This window comes from Oreochromis aureus, linkage group 11, assembly GCF_013358895.1.
Source record: "Oreochromis aureus strain Israel breed Guangdong linkage group 11, ZZ_aureus, whole genome shotgun sequence".
NCBI lineage: Eukaryota > Metazoa > Chordata > Actinopteri > Cichliformes > Cichlidae > Oreochromis > Oreochromis aureus.
The window spans coordinates 5,805,475-5,825,847 of NC_052952.1; the positions used below are offsets into that span (position 1 = coordinate 5,805,475).

General features: G+C 41.3%; 1 protein-coding gene across 3 annotated transcripts in view; it reads right to left on the reverse strand.

Moving 5' to 3' along the window:
* LOC116315277 (vacuolar protein sorting-associated protein 13B) overlaps positions 1–20,373 on the reverse strand; it is a 298,439-nt gene that overhangs the window by 149,696 nt on the left and 128,370 nt on the right. For all 3 annotated transcript variants that reach the window (XM_039619055.1, XM_039619054.1, XM_031733531.2), the window contains 2 exons: positions 15,176–15,309; positions 826–1,060 (listed from right to left, as the gene is read on the reverse strand). In XM_039619055.1, the coding sequence (XP_039474989.1) occupies positions 826–1,060; positions 15,176–15,309 (369 nt within the window). The remainder of the gene's footprint in view (positions 1–825; positions 1,061–15,175; positions 15,310–20,373) is intronic.

The following is a 20,373-nucleotide window of genomic DNA, read 5'->3' on the forward strand; positions in this document are numbered from 1 at the left end:
TGCTTGAACCAATTAACTTACTGACCCTGGAAGTACCATCTTACAGGGATGAGGAACAGGTTCAATATCACAGGGCCACGAAGAGCACTTTTACCAATATGCCCTTGGCAGGCTGCTTTGATCCCGAGCATTGAATATGAGGGATGAAGACCATTTCAAAGAGTAGGAATGAATTACTAAAAGCATGGGTTGTTAATTTTCACTGCAACATTGACAAGGCAGCTGATGTCACTGTTTTTGCTGTCGTTTTTCTTTCTCCTCTGTTTTTTACATCTGCATGCCCAATGCTGATGTCATTAAAAAGTTTGGAGAAAAGAAGTGTGCCCCCCTTTTTTCTCCTCCTGAAGAGAAAACATTGCTCAACCATCTAAGTGTTGCTTGTGTCAACTCCACCAGGTGTGCACACCACATGTGCACGATCTATCTCTCAAAGTCGCGCTACTTAAGTTTGTTTGTCTTTTGTCATGGTAAATGAGTAGCAGTGGGTCAAAGGTTTGCTCAGTGTTGAAAAGACTATAATGATGATGAATTGACATTATATAGCCTATTACTATTGTGAAATCATACATTTTAATTATTAATAAAAATTAAATGAGTTATTTAAGTGATTAAGTCACATTTTTTTCTCACTAACTGGGATTAAATTTCCAAGATTTCCAATTTTAGCTTATGCATCTATCACCACCAGTGCTTCTCATTTCAGCTTTGAAATCACTCTTTTTGACATCAGGTTATTCTCACTGTGTATCTGGGGTGTATGTCCCAGAGTATTTCAATAATTCTAATGAAAGTTTAGATTTCATTAGATGTGGTATGAAAACCTACCTTCTTCCAAGATGGGCTTTGAGACCACAAAGGGGAGCTCCTGTAGTGGTTCCATGTACTTATGCCCAGCACTGAGGATAGTAATCTGAGGCAGGCAAACTACCAGAGTCCCAGGCATGGAGGTCTGGTTGTGGTACCAGCTACGCACAGTTCCGGGAATGTCGCCACAGATGATGGTGCTCGGAGAAGGGAGGCTGTCATTGGGGAGGAACACACAGCAGGGCTGCAGCTCCAACTTGAAAAAAGGCAGAAAAAATAGGGAAACATTAATCATGTTAGCCAATTCAGCCTCACTTGATCAGTAAACAAGCACCTGTCTTATGCCATCCAAGTGCTCAAAAGTTCAGTTTTTTTGCCAGTATTACAAAACTTGAACTGTGATGGAAAGAATAGAAGAAAAAAAAAATGTGCAACATTCCGGGTGTTGCTGGAAAAGCCTGAACATGGTGAACAATACTTTCCTTGGTTTAAAAAATAAAAAAACCTACATTTGGTCACACATGCTAAACCATCTTACAAAATGCACATTACATACATTACATTACATTACATATACACATTTCTGAGCATCCATTTAAAACCACTGTGATTTTCTGAAACAGAAAAACAAAAAACACCTTTTACAACCTTGAGGTTTCATTAGTTAAATACTGAAGTCTTTTTAAAAAGCACTGGAGATCAGTCCCAGCTGCACAATGTCCCAAATAATACATAAATAAATAAACAAATCAAATAAAAATCAGAAGCCTTTAGATGAGTAAGCAGTAGCTGGCAAGAGCGCAAGCAACCACTTTGAGCCACAATATTGCTTTGTGTTTTTCCATTTTACCACAACTTCACTGATTTACTAACCCAGTTAATGAAAAGCAAAGGGGTGCAGGGTCCAGGGGGCAGACAGCAGGTGTTGCCAGATACTTTTGTGTGTGGATGTGTGTTCACTTCTGTCAGAGAGAGTACTTCTAGTTATTTTTAGTCTCACTTATTAGAGAGGTGAATACTCTATGAGCACTCTGGTTTCATGAGCAAGTTATACTGTAAGATATGTTTGGCATATCTTAACACGTTACGCACACATTAAGACACACGCCATCAAAATTTGCATATGCACTTGTATGATCTTTGGCTATAACTGCACGGGCCTGGAAACCGTCTCCAAGTTTTCATGGGAAGTGAGAGAGAAGGCAAGACAGAGAAAAAGACTTTGAAAGCAGGATCAAGAGGAGGAGAGTGAGACACTGAGAAAGAGAGAGAAGTAGAGATATGGTTACACTTTCATCATACTCTGCTTCCGCTTTTGATTATTCTTTAAAGGGTGGTTTGAAATGAGAACACTTTTGCACAGTGACACATAAGCTTTGGCCTTTTTAAGAGCTGGCACGCAGAGAAAAAAAAAATCACAGACACTGCCTGGGCTGTTGGAGATCTAAGCAGGGTTAAGCTGTAAAGCAGGCTGACATACGGAAAGTGCCGGCTTTAACACCATGACTCGGGCCTGCACTTTGACGATGGTGCCTGAGGCTAATGCTATCCTGCTGGACATCTTGAATATATATATAAACAGATATATGCCAAAGTCCTCAACCATCAAATATCGACGGAACAACGGTACTGGCTGATGGGTGTGTTGGTATAAGGAACATGAGGAAACAGAAACAATAAGAGCAATGGCTTCAGTTACCTATACTGTAATGTCAACAAAAAAGCATAACAGCAAAGTTTATTATAATAACTAGAATCCAAAGAATGAGTTTGTTTTAATCACCATGTGATAGAAAAAATGAAATCACTGAGTTAATTAATGATCAGTATCAGAACTGTCACATCATGTGACGGTTTGATTAAGCAGCTGGATGATCTCAGAGCTAATTTAATGTAAAACGAAGCTCAATCATAATTCAAAGGGATTTTGTATACCATATTTCTGAGTAAGTACACAATAGTACAATATCATAGTAATTATCAATATAAACATTTTACTTATTTACTATTTTAAAACTGCAAGAACCATGCTGTGCCTGATGCTGGACTGAATCTGTCACCATATATCACATTCTAGGAGTTTTACACATAATCAAAGAAAATTATTATGAACTAACATAAATCATTATAGGTTCAGTGAAATTAAAAACCAATGGAAATTGGTCTGTTTGTTTTTGAGAGGACACATCTGTGTCAACCTCTTTAGTATAGAATTGTGGGAATTTTATGTAATAAAAAACGATTAAGCAGCTGATTTTTGTTCATTTAAGAAAGGTAGTTGTGACTATTACAGGGTAGAAAAACACAGGCACCTATCTGCTACAGTGAATGTGAACAAATAACACAACACCTTGTAATGGTGTTTGCTCATGATTTTAAAGTGCTTATGAGGGAACACAACGATGATGTCAGGTGTAGGGCAGTCATAGTCTTGCCACATTACACAGAAATATACTAACAATAAACAGATAATATCTCACAGATGACGACAGAGGGGAGTCAGACAGTTGACTTTCTAGATGTTTATACATAAAGGCACAAAATGTTTCAAGGGGCAGAGTATGTAATGGAAAAGAAAATGGCACAACAATCCTAAATCTGGGCGATACAAAACTAATCTTTGGTTGGCTCTTTTCTCCTTTCATTCCCTTTTGATGACAGTTATTAAAAGCCACAAACACAGAGAAACAAACATGTTGTAATTACCAATGGCAACAGTACACAACAGCACAAGTCCATAGGGGGACAGTGATTAAAGCAAAAGAGCTTTTTTTCATGAGTGGAGGAGGTTTGGATCTAAAGAGCATTTGATGCTCTGGTGACCAGTGAGGACTTGTTGAGGAATCCCAGTTGCCCGAAAGTGGATGACAGCACAAAAGAGCAAATATTATTATGCCAAAAGAAAACAGTTGTACTGGTTGGTAGATGTCTTGTGAGTTCAAGTATAATCTTTAATAATCCACACTTATTCTGGGTCACAGCGTTGTCAGGTGTTCAATCTGCATCCAAGACAAACTGGGCAAACATCTGCAGTAAGATCAAAATATAACAAGAACTGCTAAAGCTGCTCTAAATTTGTTCTTTTTAATAATATAAAATACTTGAAACTTCGATGCCAAACAATTTTTGCTGAAATGGGCTTAAAATGTCAGCGAACATATTGGAAAAGAATCGTAAATGCCCGTCCTTGTCACCATCCTGTTACGACAGTGTCACGTTATTAGGAACGTGAACTCAGAACTGAACGGCAATCCTCCACCCAGTTCTCTGTGCTACTGTTAATAGCAGGTCACCCTGGTCACCTCGCAGACCTTTCCAAAGCCCCCCATCTGTGGTCTAATGCTTGAGCTGTGACTCATACACACACACAGGGAGACAGACATACAGTATCCAAACAAAGACGACAGGGGCAACAAAGGGCAAGAAAGGGGAGCACTGGAACTGCTGAGCAGTGCTGACAGATCCAAGAGAGAAATAGTCTGAGGTCAGAATGTCCCATATGCATCATTGCTTTTATGACTGCCAAAACCACTGACAGCATCTCTTCCCTCTGACCAACTCTACATCCCTCTATCCCTCCATCACCCCAACCTCCCATGCCTCTGTCCTTTTGTCCCTCTCACTGCTGAGCATGCATCGATTCAAGGTGGAAAATCTGCGTTGAGATGTGAGAGGAGAATCGTGGTGTTCATGGTTATGGTTGACATGGCAACAGACACACAAAAAATGTTGTCCGTAATCACAGGTCAAAGTGGAAAGTGAGAGTATGTATGTGTTTTATGTCTCAACCTCAGGTGTAAAAGTGCAGTTGAGGTTGTGCAGGGTCGTGTTTGGTATTCCGCACAATTGTGTTTAACAGCTCTGTAACAGGCCAATAAACACAGCACTGGAAGCAGTTAGTCTGTGCGACAATGTCCCCCTCCCACGAGCTGAGGGCCAGGCCAAGTTCATGTATGTTTGTGTGTGTGAGAGAGAGACTTGCACAATGTCCTGTGACAGGAGGAAACTGACAGGAATACCAGGCTGACCTAAAACTCATTATGTTCCGTCACATGCTTGGGTGGCAGCGGGCCACATTTTCACTACTCACCAGCCAGTCACAAGGCTCAGCAAACTAAATTATATTTTTATCCAAAATAGGATAGTGGAAATTTATTTTCTGTTAGTGTAGATCCGTGGAAAGGCGGTGTTTCCAAACGCAGCTAAAGGAAAATTCTGAAATGAATTTAAAAATAGAAATGGGCACAAATAATATGTGAAAGCCAGAGGCATAATTGCAGTGTGGAATATCTGTTACACAACTTTACCCTACTGGGTTTAAGGGTAATGTGGAATAAAACTGCAGCAAAAACAAGACAGATAGCCCCCTGGAAATGACTCGGGCACAACAAATAATAAAGTGTATGACCTATGCTTCAACAGCCATGTAGTTTATATGTTTATTTCTCATTATTACATGGATAAATAGGGCTGACGGTGTTTGAAAGGGATTAAAATTCAGATTCGTATTCAAGTTGGGCCAAAGTTCAGAATGGCAGATGGTTTCATACAATATCTGTGTTATTAGAGAAGATTCAGCGGGGAAAAGAGAAATCAAAGACGCATAATTATCCGTTCCTTTTGTCCAATGACATCATGTCCTGTCAAAGTGAAACAAAATCTTTCAACATAACAAATGGAGTTAACGCTCAGCAACCTGGGACCATACTTTAGTTACCTACTACCTCCAATAACAGATTCAGTCAGGAAAATAACACTGACGGACAATTTGAGTATCTGTGTGTGCGTGTTCAGGGGCCACGGATCACATGGATCACTTGCAACACATTAATAAACTTTTTTTTTTTAAAGTGAAAAAAACACTTTTCAATTTCGACCAGGAAATCTCAGTTAAACAAGAAACGAGACTGAAGCCAATCAACTCCTTATGAGGCTGCACGTGCTGGGATTTTACTGTGAAAACATGCTCAAATGACACACTTAAACATTTGCAGAAGCATACACACACATACACTGTGTGCTTGCATGTTCTCTTGCAAAACTGAACACGTACACAATCATAGATCACATTCCCCCTGCCATCTGCAGTCAGCAGTTACTTAAAGAAAAGATTCATAATGAAAAGCGGTTTAAGAGGGAAAAAAATTCACAATAGCAGTCAGCTCAAGGTGTTTGATTTTTTTAAGGTTCAGACCTTGCAATATTAAAGCAAAACCCCCAACAATCAAACCTATAAGCAATCCTCTAAAGCAAAAACTTGGTGGGGTGCAGTGAACAGGAAAAGACTGCAGGCACAAGCAGGCTCAGTCAGGGGAAAATAATAGAGAAAATGAGAGCATAGAGAGACCACAAACAGGACATGACCCAAACTGGGAGCTGGTTCGAGAGGAGAGGGGCCTGTTAGCTACAGCGAATGCCTCCCATTCTACTTCTGGAAACTAGAAACTCCAAGCAAGCCTGCTTATAAGAGTGAAGGGCTCTACTGGGATAAGATTATACTCTTAAGTTGCCAGGATGGCCCCGGTCATCAGTTGAGCTCTGGTCTCAATAGGGAGCCAATGAAAAGATGATATTTCTGTCTAGTTGTGTGTCTGTTCAGTACACCAGAATGGCTGCTGCTCCTTGCAGGTTTGCCCTGATGGTAAATTCTCCACAAAAAATAGTGCATAAGACTGCCTCTTTTTACATACGTACACCAGCGCAGACACTGCTTTGTGAATCTGACACAGAGAAAAAGACTGCATTTGTTACTTGTGCTCACACAGATGAATTTGTCTCATGTCGCAGCACATCTCTGATATGCAACAAAATTCTCTCTCAGTCATTCAGTAATGAGACTGAGTGGGTTGACAGGGAACAAAGCTAGCTGACGTGTCATCTTGAATGATATTCATGAAACTAGCAGTTAAAGGTTGTTCAAGTCTCAGTATGCATGCCAACAAACAGGATTCAGTAAAAAAAGCCCCAGAGAGTTTGAGTTTTTGAGTGACAGCCTGGTTATTTATTAGGTGACCAGTGCTTATCCACAGATTTAGGTACTGAGCCCTTCCTCTCAGCCCTCTAAATGAACAAGGATCTGCTTACACTTTGATCTACAATACACAACCATAATTAAATGTAGGTTCTGGGCTGGGAGGCCACATGCAGTCAAGAGTAAATACTACTAGAAAAAAGGCAAAAAGCTAGAAACATAAAAAAAGGGGAAATATATCCATTTTGAGGTTATTTTGATTAAATTTTAAGATGCCCAAATACATTTTTCCCTTTGTTTCTTTTCTCTCATCCCTATCTGGCACCAGATCACAGAGTTCTAAAAATGGGGTCTTCTTCATGGGCTGTGTGTTTGTGTGTGGCATGCACGCAGCAAGCTCTGCTCAGTTTTATTCCCGATCACTTCTCCGCACCATCAGATAGGGTTCAGAATATAGCCACATGTGCCGACCCTGTTTCAAATCTTTTGGTCTTAATACCCCTGAAAAGCATCCCTGACTTCATGCTCTTCTGAGCAGCAGTGGGAGTGCATGATCTGTCTTGTGTCGTACTTCTCCCTTGAGTCTTTGTGAGGATGGTTTATCTGGTTCCAGCAGAGCAGGTTCTAATAGAGAGGAAGCTGAGGGCCAAACACACTCAAGCTTTAAAAGGCTGAGGCCATGTGGAAATGGCCTATATAACCACAGGAGGCTCTTAGGATCTGCCGGGCCTCGCCAGTAAATGACAGAACAGTGAGTTAGATGGAGGACAGCCCGTCTACTCCGTCTACTCTTAAGACCAACTTAGAAGCGCAGCAGACAGTATATTACTCACCGATAATCATTCATAGACACAGCTATACGTTTCAATCTTGAACTGACAGATTATAGGAACGAGAGATCGGCCTTGTCCGAAAGAGGGATTCAAAATTTTAGCGCTCATGACAAAACATAGAAAAAATACATTGCTACTGTTTACCCTCAGTATTTAAAAATGTAGATAAGATGTTAGAAAACTGAACTGCTCCATTGTATGAATGGGTTAGCTATCTGAATCTTCCTGAAGTGCCATTAATGAAAGTGCCATATTTTCTACTGTTTGTATTATATGACACACATATGCAGCACAGCAGTCATGCAACAGAGTACTTGCAAGCACTACAAGCAATTACTGTCACCCTCACCTAACTCGACCCAGGCAATAAAATACGTGTGATATCAGTCCTGCGGCGCTGTACAAATCCGCTCTTAGGCTTATTGTTTTCATATCACTGTAGGGAAGAGAAAGTTGGATGCCCCAACTCTGTACAGACCTTAGCAGAGCACAGACTTTGTAGGTCAAGATCACCCCTCTGTAGAGAGACCCACAACATGTGAAGGCCGCACGCACACACACTTGCACATTTAAACACGTACGTACCGACACATTTTTCCCTCTTTTTTTTTCTACACACAATAATAAAGCCACGACACACAGGAAATCACCCAGAGATAGAGGAGAGGAAATTAGAAACACCCTCTCAGCATCCCCAATGAAAACATTTGCAACTCTGGAGCAGAAAAATCTCAGTGGAAGGATCGGCAGCAAACGGAAAACACATCCCTTTGTTTTAAAAACCTGATACCTCTCCAAATGTAATCTTCCTGTGCCTGCACCAGACGGGACACTGTGTTTCCTAAGTGGCCGGTCAGATGAACAGAAGGTCCTCAGAGCACAGAGCCCACTACCCCACCCACCCACTCTTAACCTTCTGCTCCCCTTCCTTCTTCACATCTTCCTGCATTTTCTGTTTGCTATAAACCAAGAAAAAAAACCCCAAAACAATAGTCAAAAAGTGGGTGTTATAATACAAACTGCATTTAACATTTTAACATGATTAACATGTATACCTGAAGATTCCAGTACACAGATGTATCTTGCGGTACATGGACAGAGATAGGAGTTTTGGTTGTAAACCTCGGAGAGCAGATTTATTTCCTGATCTTCATGAGAAAAACATTTAAGCATGATGCCTTTTGACACCAGATAGGCTGTGTCTCACCCACATGCCACCACAAGCAATAAGATCGTGGCCTGGCACTGCACAACGGGCCAGGCAGCCAGCCATCTATGTGGCCCTGCATTCCTCTCTTCCAACACTGCTTACAGAAGCTGACAAGCTCTGGAGGTCTCCCTGGCCGAGGTGGAAATCTGCAAAAATAAACGCTTTAGGTGACATGAAGGCTTTGTTTGTTTCTGCTAGCCCAGCTGTTTGTGTTAGCGCGGTGGGTTAATTGCGACTTTGATCGCTGCGTTTATTGATCCAACAGTGGCCTTAGGAGCGCGGCTGGCCTGGCTCGCCTCACCTACTCCCACCCGTAATCTCAAACAATCACCCCTCCACCACCTCAGCATGGTGAGCCAGTACAGATGGGGTCTAATGGGCTGAACATGGGTCTCCATTGGCAGAATGTTAGCAGATTGCATGGAGCTACAAACAGTCCATCTACCTGCAGAAAGCATCTGTTGCCAGATGGAGGCAGTGTCCAAAGTATGTGGTACAACTGGCCTGTTTGAGCCTTACCCGACCCATCAGTGTTGTTGATCCCTCAGTCAGCCACGGAAGAGAGTGACGTTATAAAATACAAAGAACTGAAGTAAAAAACAACTCAATCATTAATTCATTTGTGCCGCCACTGTCTATGCTTTTCATACTGTTACATACTTTTGATATTTTTTCGTGCTTCTCTTGTTCCTGGTGATCTCTGGAATGGGTGAAGGGTGTCAGTGCCTTTCTTGTTCTAGTCTATATGTCAGCTAACCAATATTCAACCTAAGCACAACTGAGCTCCATGCTTTTGAGGTTTTGGGGGACTGCATGGACCCAGTAGGTTAAAAACCCTCTTCTGCAGTGAAATACCTACACAAAAGGACAACTGTGGCACCTCCAAAAAAGCATAAGTGGGACCCTGTCAAATTAAGTCTGAATACATAGCTGATGTTTGGCTGAGCAGCACCAAGGGCTAGATTATTCTAGCTGAGAGAGATTGCCTAAAAGTTAGATTATAAGTGATGCAAGATTCATGGAATAACTGACAGCTTAGAGCAAAGTCCTCAGATACAAACACGGGTTGACTAAAGTTTGGCCAAAAGCAAGCTTGGCTTGGTTTATCTATAGTGGTGGTGTGGTCAGACAATTTTGCCTTTGGCTAACTGAATAGAGTCAAGGTGGCTGTGATAATGTTATGCAGTATGTAATACAGGCCAAGTTGGATCAAATGGTGATGGACTGCAGATGAAAAGAGGATTCAAGGGCTAACTCTGGCAGATTTTCACCACTACTGATTTATACGGTGTGACCCAGTGAAGCAGGCCAAACCGGGCTGTTCTAAACCCCAACTGATCTGATTCGACCTGTGTTTGGCACAGCTTCCTTCATTGTCCCGAGACAAAGGGTGGATGTGTGCTCCAACAATTTAACTAGATTCCCGTCCAAACTAGCTTTCCAAGACACATTCAGAAGATCAGGGCATAAACTGCACATCATTTTTCTATGACAATTTTAAAACATCCCAATTCTGTCAGCAATTGTAGCTTCTGTGGCAAATCTGTACTCGCTGTAGTGTATCGGGAGGGTTTTTTCAACCAAAATCAGTTCCAAGTCTCTAAACTGCTGAGATTCAAGAGGCTAAAAACACAGGAGAATCTCAGTAAGCGCTTTTCCAGTACAGTCCGGTGAGAGGGTCAAATATGTGAGTGCGTCTATAATGGCTCTGAGGTCATTAGTGTATTGACACAGCGGCAGATGATGGAATGGGATTCTGGCCACACATGCACATTAACACACACCCGTCAAGATGTGAACGTGTGCATACATACACCCACGCACAGTGTTCTCACTGGGTAAACAGCCAATGACATCTACTTTTGCATTGTGAGCTCTTGATTTAGATCAGGCGATACTTTCTTTTCGTCTTTCTTTCATATTCACTAACTACCTCACCCTGTGCCGCCTTCTGTCCTTCCCTCGTTCTTTATTCTTTTGCTGTCACCCTCAAATCGCTGAACAGTCTTGCAGAGACTAAATGTTAGAAGAGACCCCTTCTGTCCTTAGCATTAACCTCCCTCTCTGTTTGCACTCAGCCAATCAGCACTTAAACAATCAGGAACTGCAAGCAATTATAGCAGGCTATTCATTTTCATATGCTGTTCATATGCTGAAACACAGCAATTCATTTTCTATTACATCACGGACTCTCATATGTATCAAGATTTAAGACAGATTAACTGTGTCCTGCAATTTTTTTTGTAATAAATAATGTAAAATATGTGTACCCCATTCATAATGTGTGCATGTATTATTTAAATGCTAATAAATGTGAAATATATTATTTGACATATTATCATATTGTTTGGGACCAAATACTCTAAGGAGTGTGTGGGTAGGTTTTGTGTGTGAGGTGATAACAGGTTAGTTAAATTGTTTCTTTTTTGCTTTGTGTTTTTTAAGCACATCCGTTTTAAACAATCTCATTGCAAAATTATAACATTTATTTTTGTGCACTCAGATTTATCATGCTAAATGTTAATATATGGATTTAGACTTGCTGTATGATAGAAGCCTGAATTATTTTTTAGTATGCCATATCTACCAGTCAAGATCTTGCTTATGATTAAGATGAGCCAGCATCTCTCAGGATTTGTAAGATGACTGTCAAGTTTAAAAGCTGACAATTTATCACCCCAATACTGAAAGAAACATGGTGTTTAAAGTGGCCCAAAATTAAAGCTGTAATTACAAATCACTTGGAAATTGTGGGTTCTGACAGACAGGGAGGATGAGGTGTTGAATGGAAGGATGATAGGATGAAGGGAGGGGGGCAGAGGATGAAGTAATGTGCCTGCACAAAGCACTCAATCTGGGGGTCAGATCCTGTTCATGGAAACCATCTGGCCAGCTTGATCTGAGCCACACCAAATCCAGTGCACATGATTCTCCTTTCTGTATATCTCTCACTTTCCTCCTGCCTTCAACCTCAGCTTCTTCCCATTTTTATCCGGTGTTCTTCCTAGCTTCCTACACCTCCCTCTCCTTTCCACCGCTTTACCTTTTTTACCCCACTGCTTTTTTCCCTCTTTTTCTTTCTCAAAAAGTATCCTACTCATTAATGCATGGCAGCTGCAGGGAGCAGTGTTACTTCATTTTTCCATGGCAACGGTCTCTCTGTTTCAGCAGATCCCATTTCAGTTTTGGTAGCAACGTGCTCTGTTGCCAGTGCTGAACACATTCATGTGTTAAATAGAAGGAATCATTTTAAAATTCCTGAAATAGAATCACCATCCTGATCACTTGCAATTATTATCAGGGCCAAAAAAGAACATGGGTGTCCTCAGGAGAATAGGGTGGAGAAGGGGAGATGGCTGGATGAAAAGTGCTATGGCTGAGCAGTGGGGGAGAGGAGTAGGAAACAAGAGGGAGAGTAAACACATAGAACACAGAAGGCCGTAAGAAACCAAAAGGTAAATGAAGAGCTCAGGAGATGTGGTAAATTGCAATGACCAGAAGCACAAGTGGAAAGAAAAGCTGTGGGTGAAAGCTCCAAGGATGAGTGCAGGAGGCACTCGTAGACGTTTCACACTACTCCAGCTTAAATAGCATTTACAACAGTGCCCAATGTCAAGTGACTATTTAAAAAAAATAATAGAAAAACATATTACATTACCTAAAACAAAGCTCCCCAAAGCATGCACAATTAGGATGATGTGTGTTGGACAGAACACTCTGAGTCCATCATGCATGTTGCAATGGACACTGGCTCTATTGCTCTAAGCGAGTGAAAGAGTGAGACCTCTGTTCATCCAAGAAGTAATTAGCATAGGTAATGTGTAAACTCCATTTGTCTAAGAGCCAGCAAGCTTTTCTGTTTTCAATATCAGCTGCCTGACTTTGTCACGGACAGTCTCTTTACTTTTTTGATGGCGCTTTAATTATTTATGAATAATGACTTGGATATTTTCATTGTATGTGTCCTCTATTATTCCTAAACAGGTAAGACTCTTACAAACTGAGATAGCTAGGACTCCACATAATTTAAATCGAAGCGATATCACAGATTAGAGTGTGGCACTCATGGATTCAAATAAGCTGTGTTTAGGAATCTATGTTAACTATGCTAACATAGTTTGTTGGTCCTATTAAAAAAGGCAAATATGATGAAAAGACTGACTTTAGAGCATAAAACTCCACACAGAAACCGTGCATGTTCTGTTTGTCCAGCTGCTATTCTGGTTTCATATTTTGAGAGGGATAAGACATTACATAAGCTTGAATATTCAAATAAGACTGAGACGGAGGTAAAGTGAAAAGTTTATTTTTTCTAAATTACGTTAAGGATTAATTATAATGATTAATTACTGTACTGATGGCACCCCCAGACATTTTCACTTTATGCATCAATATTTTTGAATCTCATTCCTATTAAAATAAAAACACTTCCAGTCTTACTGTTGGTCGCTGTGCATTTGTAAGATGAAAAATAATGCCACAGCAACAAAGCATCATAACCACATTTCAGACAAGTGCTATGGATTTTTAAAAAAAAATAGAGGTTTACACTATCACTAGCTATCACATCTCTATGTTCTGTTTAAACAGTCTTAAGTGGTCTCAGAAGCTGAAGAATAATAAATACTTTGGTAACTTTGTATCCCCCAGTCTCATTAACCCAACCTTTTTTCTGTCCTTCTTGCTCCTCTCTCTTCTGTAAAAGTCAGAAGAAAGCCCTGCATGTTAAATTGGGCACATGTGCAGCAGAAGTGTGAGCCATTAGGTATTCTGTTTACACCACACTAAAATAAATGGAGTGGTTCAGGTTTGGGGATATCCAAGACCTGGGGTACCAGCTGTTGGGGTTTTCGGTTTGGTTCGCTTCCACTCCCATGTCAACAGGACAGAGTGTTTCCTAATTACTGCTGCAGTATGTGGTGTGGTGTGGTCCCAGTCACACAGCCGAAGGGGACAGAGGAAAGTGGAGGCAATGACGGGTTCAGCAAACTATTAGAGGGTTGAGTTAACTCTTGTGAAAGTACTGTAAACAGCTCAATGTACTGACATGGGACGCCGGTTCTGGAGAATTATTTCAATTCACATGCTCTCTTTCTGTCTGAATGACATCAGATTGTGTGGTCCAAGCAATAGGAATTAAAATAATTTGAGAAGAGTTGTTTCATTTATGCCTCAATAGTTATTGTTTACATGCTCAAAGAAACTCACCTTAAAGCCCTACTCAAATTAAGGAATGATTCAGCTGTGACTAAACCCTGAAACTGAATAGCCACATTGGGCACAATGAATAAGCCCACTGACAGAAAACCCCTCTGCACCTGTGATGACTTACATGCACTCACAACAGTATAACTATTACTACATGCAAAAATTAAATCTTGTTAATTTATGATGCCTGTTGTGACATACGACATGATAGCTTGTTGACGGTTAAATGTAACCGTAACTTTGAGTCTGGCTTAAACTCTAGTAAGAGGAAACACTAATCTTTTAACAGTAATGTAGCTGCAATAGTTATTGTTGTTTACTGTGGTTGGCCTAATACCCTAATAATTGATGAACAAACAAAAAGAAAACACAAGATTAACACTCTGGATACATGTGGCGAGCATTTTCCCAGTAATACTCACATACTGTAGTTAATCTGCCAAAACTGAGCCTAACACATTACTGAACTGAAAGATATCCATATGCACCATGCAGTAATGTACCCCGCATGATTACTATGGGCAGGGAAACACATATGTGCACACACCGTGATGTCCAGCTCTTGCATCAAGAGGAGGCCTGTTAGAGAGTTGTCAGCACTTCCTGATGTGCTTCAGATGGGGCTGGTTGTGATGTGGTCTCTACTAACTAGTCCAGTCGAGATGCAGCGAACAGACAATCGATGGGAGCATTTAACTTCCCAGTTAGACACTTAGACAGACAGGGACATCCAAGACAGCCAGCAGGCCAAACGGAAACTTGGCTTGCCACAATGGGACATGAGACACTGTATATGCATCTGTATGTAAAAGAGGGTAATCAGTTAACAACTAACAGAAGTCCCTGGATGCCATATGGCTTCACAAAAGAGAGCACAAAGCTGGGCTGGGATGAGCTAAATTTTAATATATTATACCATAGAAACAGGAGAGAAATAGGTGGTCAGGGAAAAGCATTGCTGTCCCAGAAGGCGTACAAACTTTTATCCGGGTACGCATTCGTATGTTTGATCCTTCGGAATGTGAAGACCAAACGTAACACTGAGTGACTAAACAACTGTAAATAATCTTAATGGAAAAGATCAATGAACTTTCATCCAAGCTCAGTGGAGTAGTATGCCTGTTCCAGTACATAAAGACAGTTTGGTACCTGCAGAGTGAGCCGTTTAACAGCATCCCAGGCGTGGGCAATGAGCTCCTTCATTCGTTCCTCTGACGTCGTCCATGACTCCGCAGCTGTGGTGTCAGGCATCACCCTCATTGGGATGGACAGTGGACGTGATTCTGGGAAAGAAAAAAGTGATAGGCATGACATTGTAATGAAGCTTTTAAACAATCAGCGCCATCATTTCTCATAGTGTGTACTTGTACTGCTGATAGACTTGCTGAAACATTTAGCTGACTCCTGAAGGAACCGCTACCACAGAAGTGAAGCGGCACCTTGTAAAGTCTTAAATACAAACTGGGTTTTATTTATTAACATGAGAAAATTTTGTCCTGCATTTATCCTTTATTTCACTCTCTTCATAATTCACTGTTATTTTCATTTACTGTAAAGTATCATGTTATATGATGTTTAACTGACACTTCATTGAGATGATGTAATGTTGGCACTCAGGTTTCTTGTCTCCTACAGCAGGAGAGGGAACTATGAAACTGAGAGAATACGCACGCACACACACGGACACACACGAACACACACAGACACACAAACTTCTAGACATGACATGTTCTGGTGTGCCTGCTGTGGTCCAGACGAGCACTGATTGTCTGTGCTGACACTCATGGCAACAGTCAAGCACAAAAATCACACAGTAATAAGCATATTCAATTATCCATTCTACTAACTATATGAACTAAAGCGCACCTTCACTGTAAGAAAATCAATTATTGATAAGAAGACGACAGGAAGCTTAAGACAGAGTGTGAGAAATATATATAGAGACGGTGAACGAGACAGAGGCATAAGGGCATTCTAGCAGGTTAACCTGAGGTCTGTGGATGTTAAAGTCATCAGGGCGTCAGAGGTTAGGGAAGGGGGGTGGGGGGTGGTCTCTCTAAAGACACATTAAGACATATTCCATGATTTAAAGGTCTGCAATGCTCAGCAGCCCTATCCCACAGTTTTCAAGAAACAGCAGTGATGTCACAGCTGTACAGTGTGCCCTCAGGCACCATGGTCCCAAATATCTCCAAATGCGTTGGCATGGCAATAACAGCATGTTGGTGGGGAAAATGACAAAAAAAAGGTGGTTAACTAACCATTGACCCACATACAAACCTTGCACACATACCTTGATCCACTTTTGTTGGTCAAGGTATGTGTGCATATCACTGGGAGACTTAGGCCACAGGTATATGGATGCTGAGCTCTGTGTGTGTGTGTGTGTGTGTGTGTGTGTGTGTGTGTGTGTGTGTGTGTGTGGGTGGGTGTGTGGAAGAAAACAAAACTCATTATTGGGTCTGGACTCTTGAACAGTACTTTCTCACACTCCAGGTGCCTCTGGCACTTGGGGACTATGAAATGGACTATTTGTCATGATTCCTACAATCAGTGTTGCACTTTACATTATTTTTACATTTGGCAATTTCCAGTTTACCTCCCTCAATCTTATTCGTCAGTTTTTTTCCCTATCCTTTTAATACTTCCAGCGTTGTCCTTCTAGATGCCCACAAAGTGAAAGATGGCAAAAATTGACTTTGACAGGTCAGATTGTGTTTCATGGGCTGACTTTCATTGAGTAATATGAATAGAGTGCTGCACAAACTGCTGTGATATCACTGAGTTGTCAATAGAGTTTTATTGTGAAGGGCTGTGCATACGTTGGAGTTTTCCTGTTACACGGCATTAGAAAAGTATCTCATACTTTGCAGGGGATCGATATAGACAAGACAGGGGTGTGTAGCTACCACTGTCAGTCATGCAGTTGTCTAGACTAAGGAGACATTACCCCAAGAACTGGGCTTTCCCTGTGTATGTACATGTATGTGTGCAAGTTTCTTCCAGTTTTGGTTAGTGTCCTGGTTATCTCACGGTACACATCCTATGCTATCTAAACAACATTTTACCACATTAGAAAATACAATAAAAGCATATACCACACACACAAGCACATTTAAACACACACAATCTTGACAAAACATAAAAACCATACACTGAAATAGAACCCATAAAGAGCTCACACCCTCACGAATCATCACTGATGAAATGTTAAAGTAAATACAGGCCACCCTTCTGAGCTCCAAAAACAGAAACTCATACACAGTTGTACCATCTCCTTCCAATTTACAAAAATAAGAGAAAGTTACTTGAGGGTGGAGCGGATCTTGCATGACAAGAAACTGAGGACTAGCTAACTGTGAGCATGTCTGCAGAGGAGCTTATGAGACAATGAAACACAGCATGCAAGATAAACCTGCATAATTAATTCCATAATGCACAATAGTGACATTGGGTACTAATACATGTATGCACACACACACACACACACACACACACATCATGTATGTCACTACAGATTCCAAAAATCTGTGAATAAAGGCAGCCATGAGCATCATCTGGACACTTCTGACCTAAATCAATAGTACTCAAAAATATTATTCTGAGTCATTGTTCTCAACGAGCCCATCATTTCTTAAAATTATTCCTTTTTTGGCAGGTAGAGAGACTGTCCTAATCCTTGCTAACTTTGCCGTGAGAAAGCCCGATGAATGAGTGGATTTCTGATCATCTATTTTTGAAAGCCTTTTTTTGTCTTTTTTACTTTGGGGGTAGGCCAAACTGTGAATGTTCTTCCCCAGAGTGAGTCTGTTAGCCCAATCAGAAAGTGTGCTGAAGTGCAGCATAGGCAGTAACAATGGATGAAGCCTTGTGCTTGGTTTTAAATACCATTCCAGGTCTCTGTTTGTTAATCCTAGGGTCATTATTTGGAATGAAACTGCCATATCTTGTTATAGTGACTTGGCGCCTGCCATTCCTGCAGGGAGGGGATTGAGAGAGAGCGAGAGAGAGCGAGAGAGAAAGAGAGCGGCAAGCCTAAATTCAAATGAAGGAGAAACATGACAGGAGAGCCCAAACCTCTTAAACCTGGCCAGGCCTAACAAGTCCTAGGAGTCCCTTTAAAGTGGGGTTATTCCCCCTGCCTCGTGCCATCTCAGCTATGTCCTCATTTTCACCCTCTCTTAGGCCATTAGGCTAATATGTTATTGGCCATACTCTGGCCAGACACCCTCTCTCTTACCTTCTCTCCTTTGTTTCATTCTCTCTCCAACCACTCCCTCGTCTTTCTCTTTCAACTGGTTTGTGGAGCTGCCAGTCCAGTCCCTTATAAACATTCTAGGGTTCTGATGGTGGTTATTCATCCTCTTTAACGGCTCCATTAAATCCCACAGCAAGTGGAAGGCCACTGTCTTTGCAGCCCACGGCTGCAGTGTCAAATGCTCAGAGAAAAAGAAAAGACCAGAACCCCGCTACAGTACTTTGACTTTAGGGCGAGAAACAAATCAGCGTAGCCTCACATCACGATGCACGTCGCAACACTGCCACGGCACAGTAACGTAGCTGTAAAATGTGTGAGGGTGTGTGGCGTGGTGAGTGTAAATCGCACATCATTCAAATGTGCGATTCGCAGTCACAACTGAACACGTGTTTAAATGCACACAAAGGCACTGGCACACCCACAGTCACACAGAAACACTAACATCATATCAGTGCCAGTGAACTTTCCACTACACATTTAACAGACTTCACAACAACAAAGGCACAAAGCATCCATGTCTTTCCCGGGTGGTTGAGTAACTCAACCATAAAAACAGCCTCATTGCGGGATCCCGGCATTTCCTCATGCCGCCTGCTATCTTTCTGGTATGTTCCCTATTACAAATGGTTTACAGTGAGTTGAAGTGTTGTATATTCTGCTACAGCTGCGTGCAGAGGCAGCAATAGGGCTCTTTAATAAACCTGCCCGCCTATTTGTTTTGGATGCAAGTCAGTGTTTATTTAAATATTTACGTGACTCCATTCGTTACAGCATTATTGAAAAAGCGCTGCTGTGGCCAGGCTCACTTGAAGGGGTGAGGAATGTGTAAGTGGTGGCAAGAGGACACAAAAAAAAAAATCACCCTTTTATTTCTACACATACTGCTCTAACACTACAAACTGCATGGTCGCTCTTTCTTCCAGATGTGCTTTAGGAAGTCCTCTAACAGGAGGAAAACTCAGTCAGACTCTGATGCCTCTGGCAACATGTAAAGCAAGAAGAGAATAACAAATTTCACTACATGAGTGATAATGACACAGTAATGCAAACCAATTTTCACTTTATTCGGTAAAAAGAGCTGAAGACTTGTGCCAGCCCGACCATGATAAAAGCACGTAAAGAATTGCAGCAGCACATGTTCTCTCGGTGACATCAGGAACCCTTGAAACATCTCATGTAAAAAAAAAAAAATCCCAAAAAACATCTCAGCACAGTGCCCAACCTCCTCCCATTCCTCTCTCATCCTCTGTCACTAAACCCCCTCTAGCCCCTCAACTAATCCACACTACATCTGATGAAACACTGCTCAACCCCAACTTCCCTCTTCGCTCCTCTCACTTCAACCTCAGGACCCACAGCCAACATCCACAGTGCATAATACCCTTATCATTCATGAAAGCAGCAAAGGGATACATAAGGACACATATATTCCCCACAGACCATTCTGTCTGTTATGGAAGCTGGGGAGAGGCTTGTATGGGCTCATCAGTGTGCGGAGGCAAAAGACGTTCCAGCGTAGCAAGTAGAGTCCCCTCAAGACTTCGACCATTCTTCTAAGGGAGGTGGGGGTTTCTATCTCATTATTCCTCCTTCTTCTTGTTTTCTTTCCCCACTCCAACCATCATTACCTTGATAAATTATTGACTTTACGAGAAAAATTAAACTATATAAATAACTCCACAATGAAAATATTATCCCCTTCTGAAAAGCAAACAGCAGCCAATAAAAACCCGCCTGACTTCCATCAGGCTACTTGGGCTTGGATTATAGTAATGTATGACTGCGTAGTTCTGCCTGAAGTCTTCGCATCAGTTTCCTCTAGTTCTTATAGATTTGTGTATGCATGTGTATATTAGTTTCTCTCTAAAATATATTAATATACGTCTTTCCATAATATATATATCTAAGCCATGAATCTTTACAAAGTTCCAAACCTCCTTTTTTGTCGATGCTCTACGGTTGAGATCACAGAAAAGCCATCAGTGCTGGAATGTTTTTGTGAGCAGCACAACCCTGACCATAACCTGATATTTGTCCTACCTTGCAGATTAACAGCAAACGCAAATGTTTCCATTTTGTCTCTTTTTTT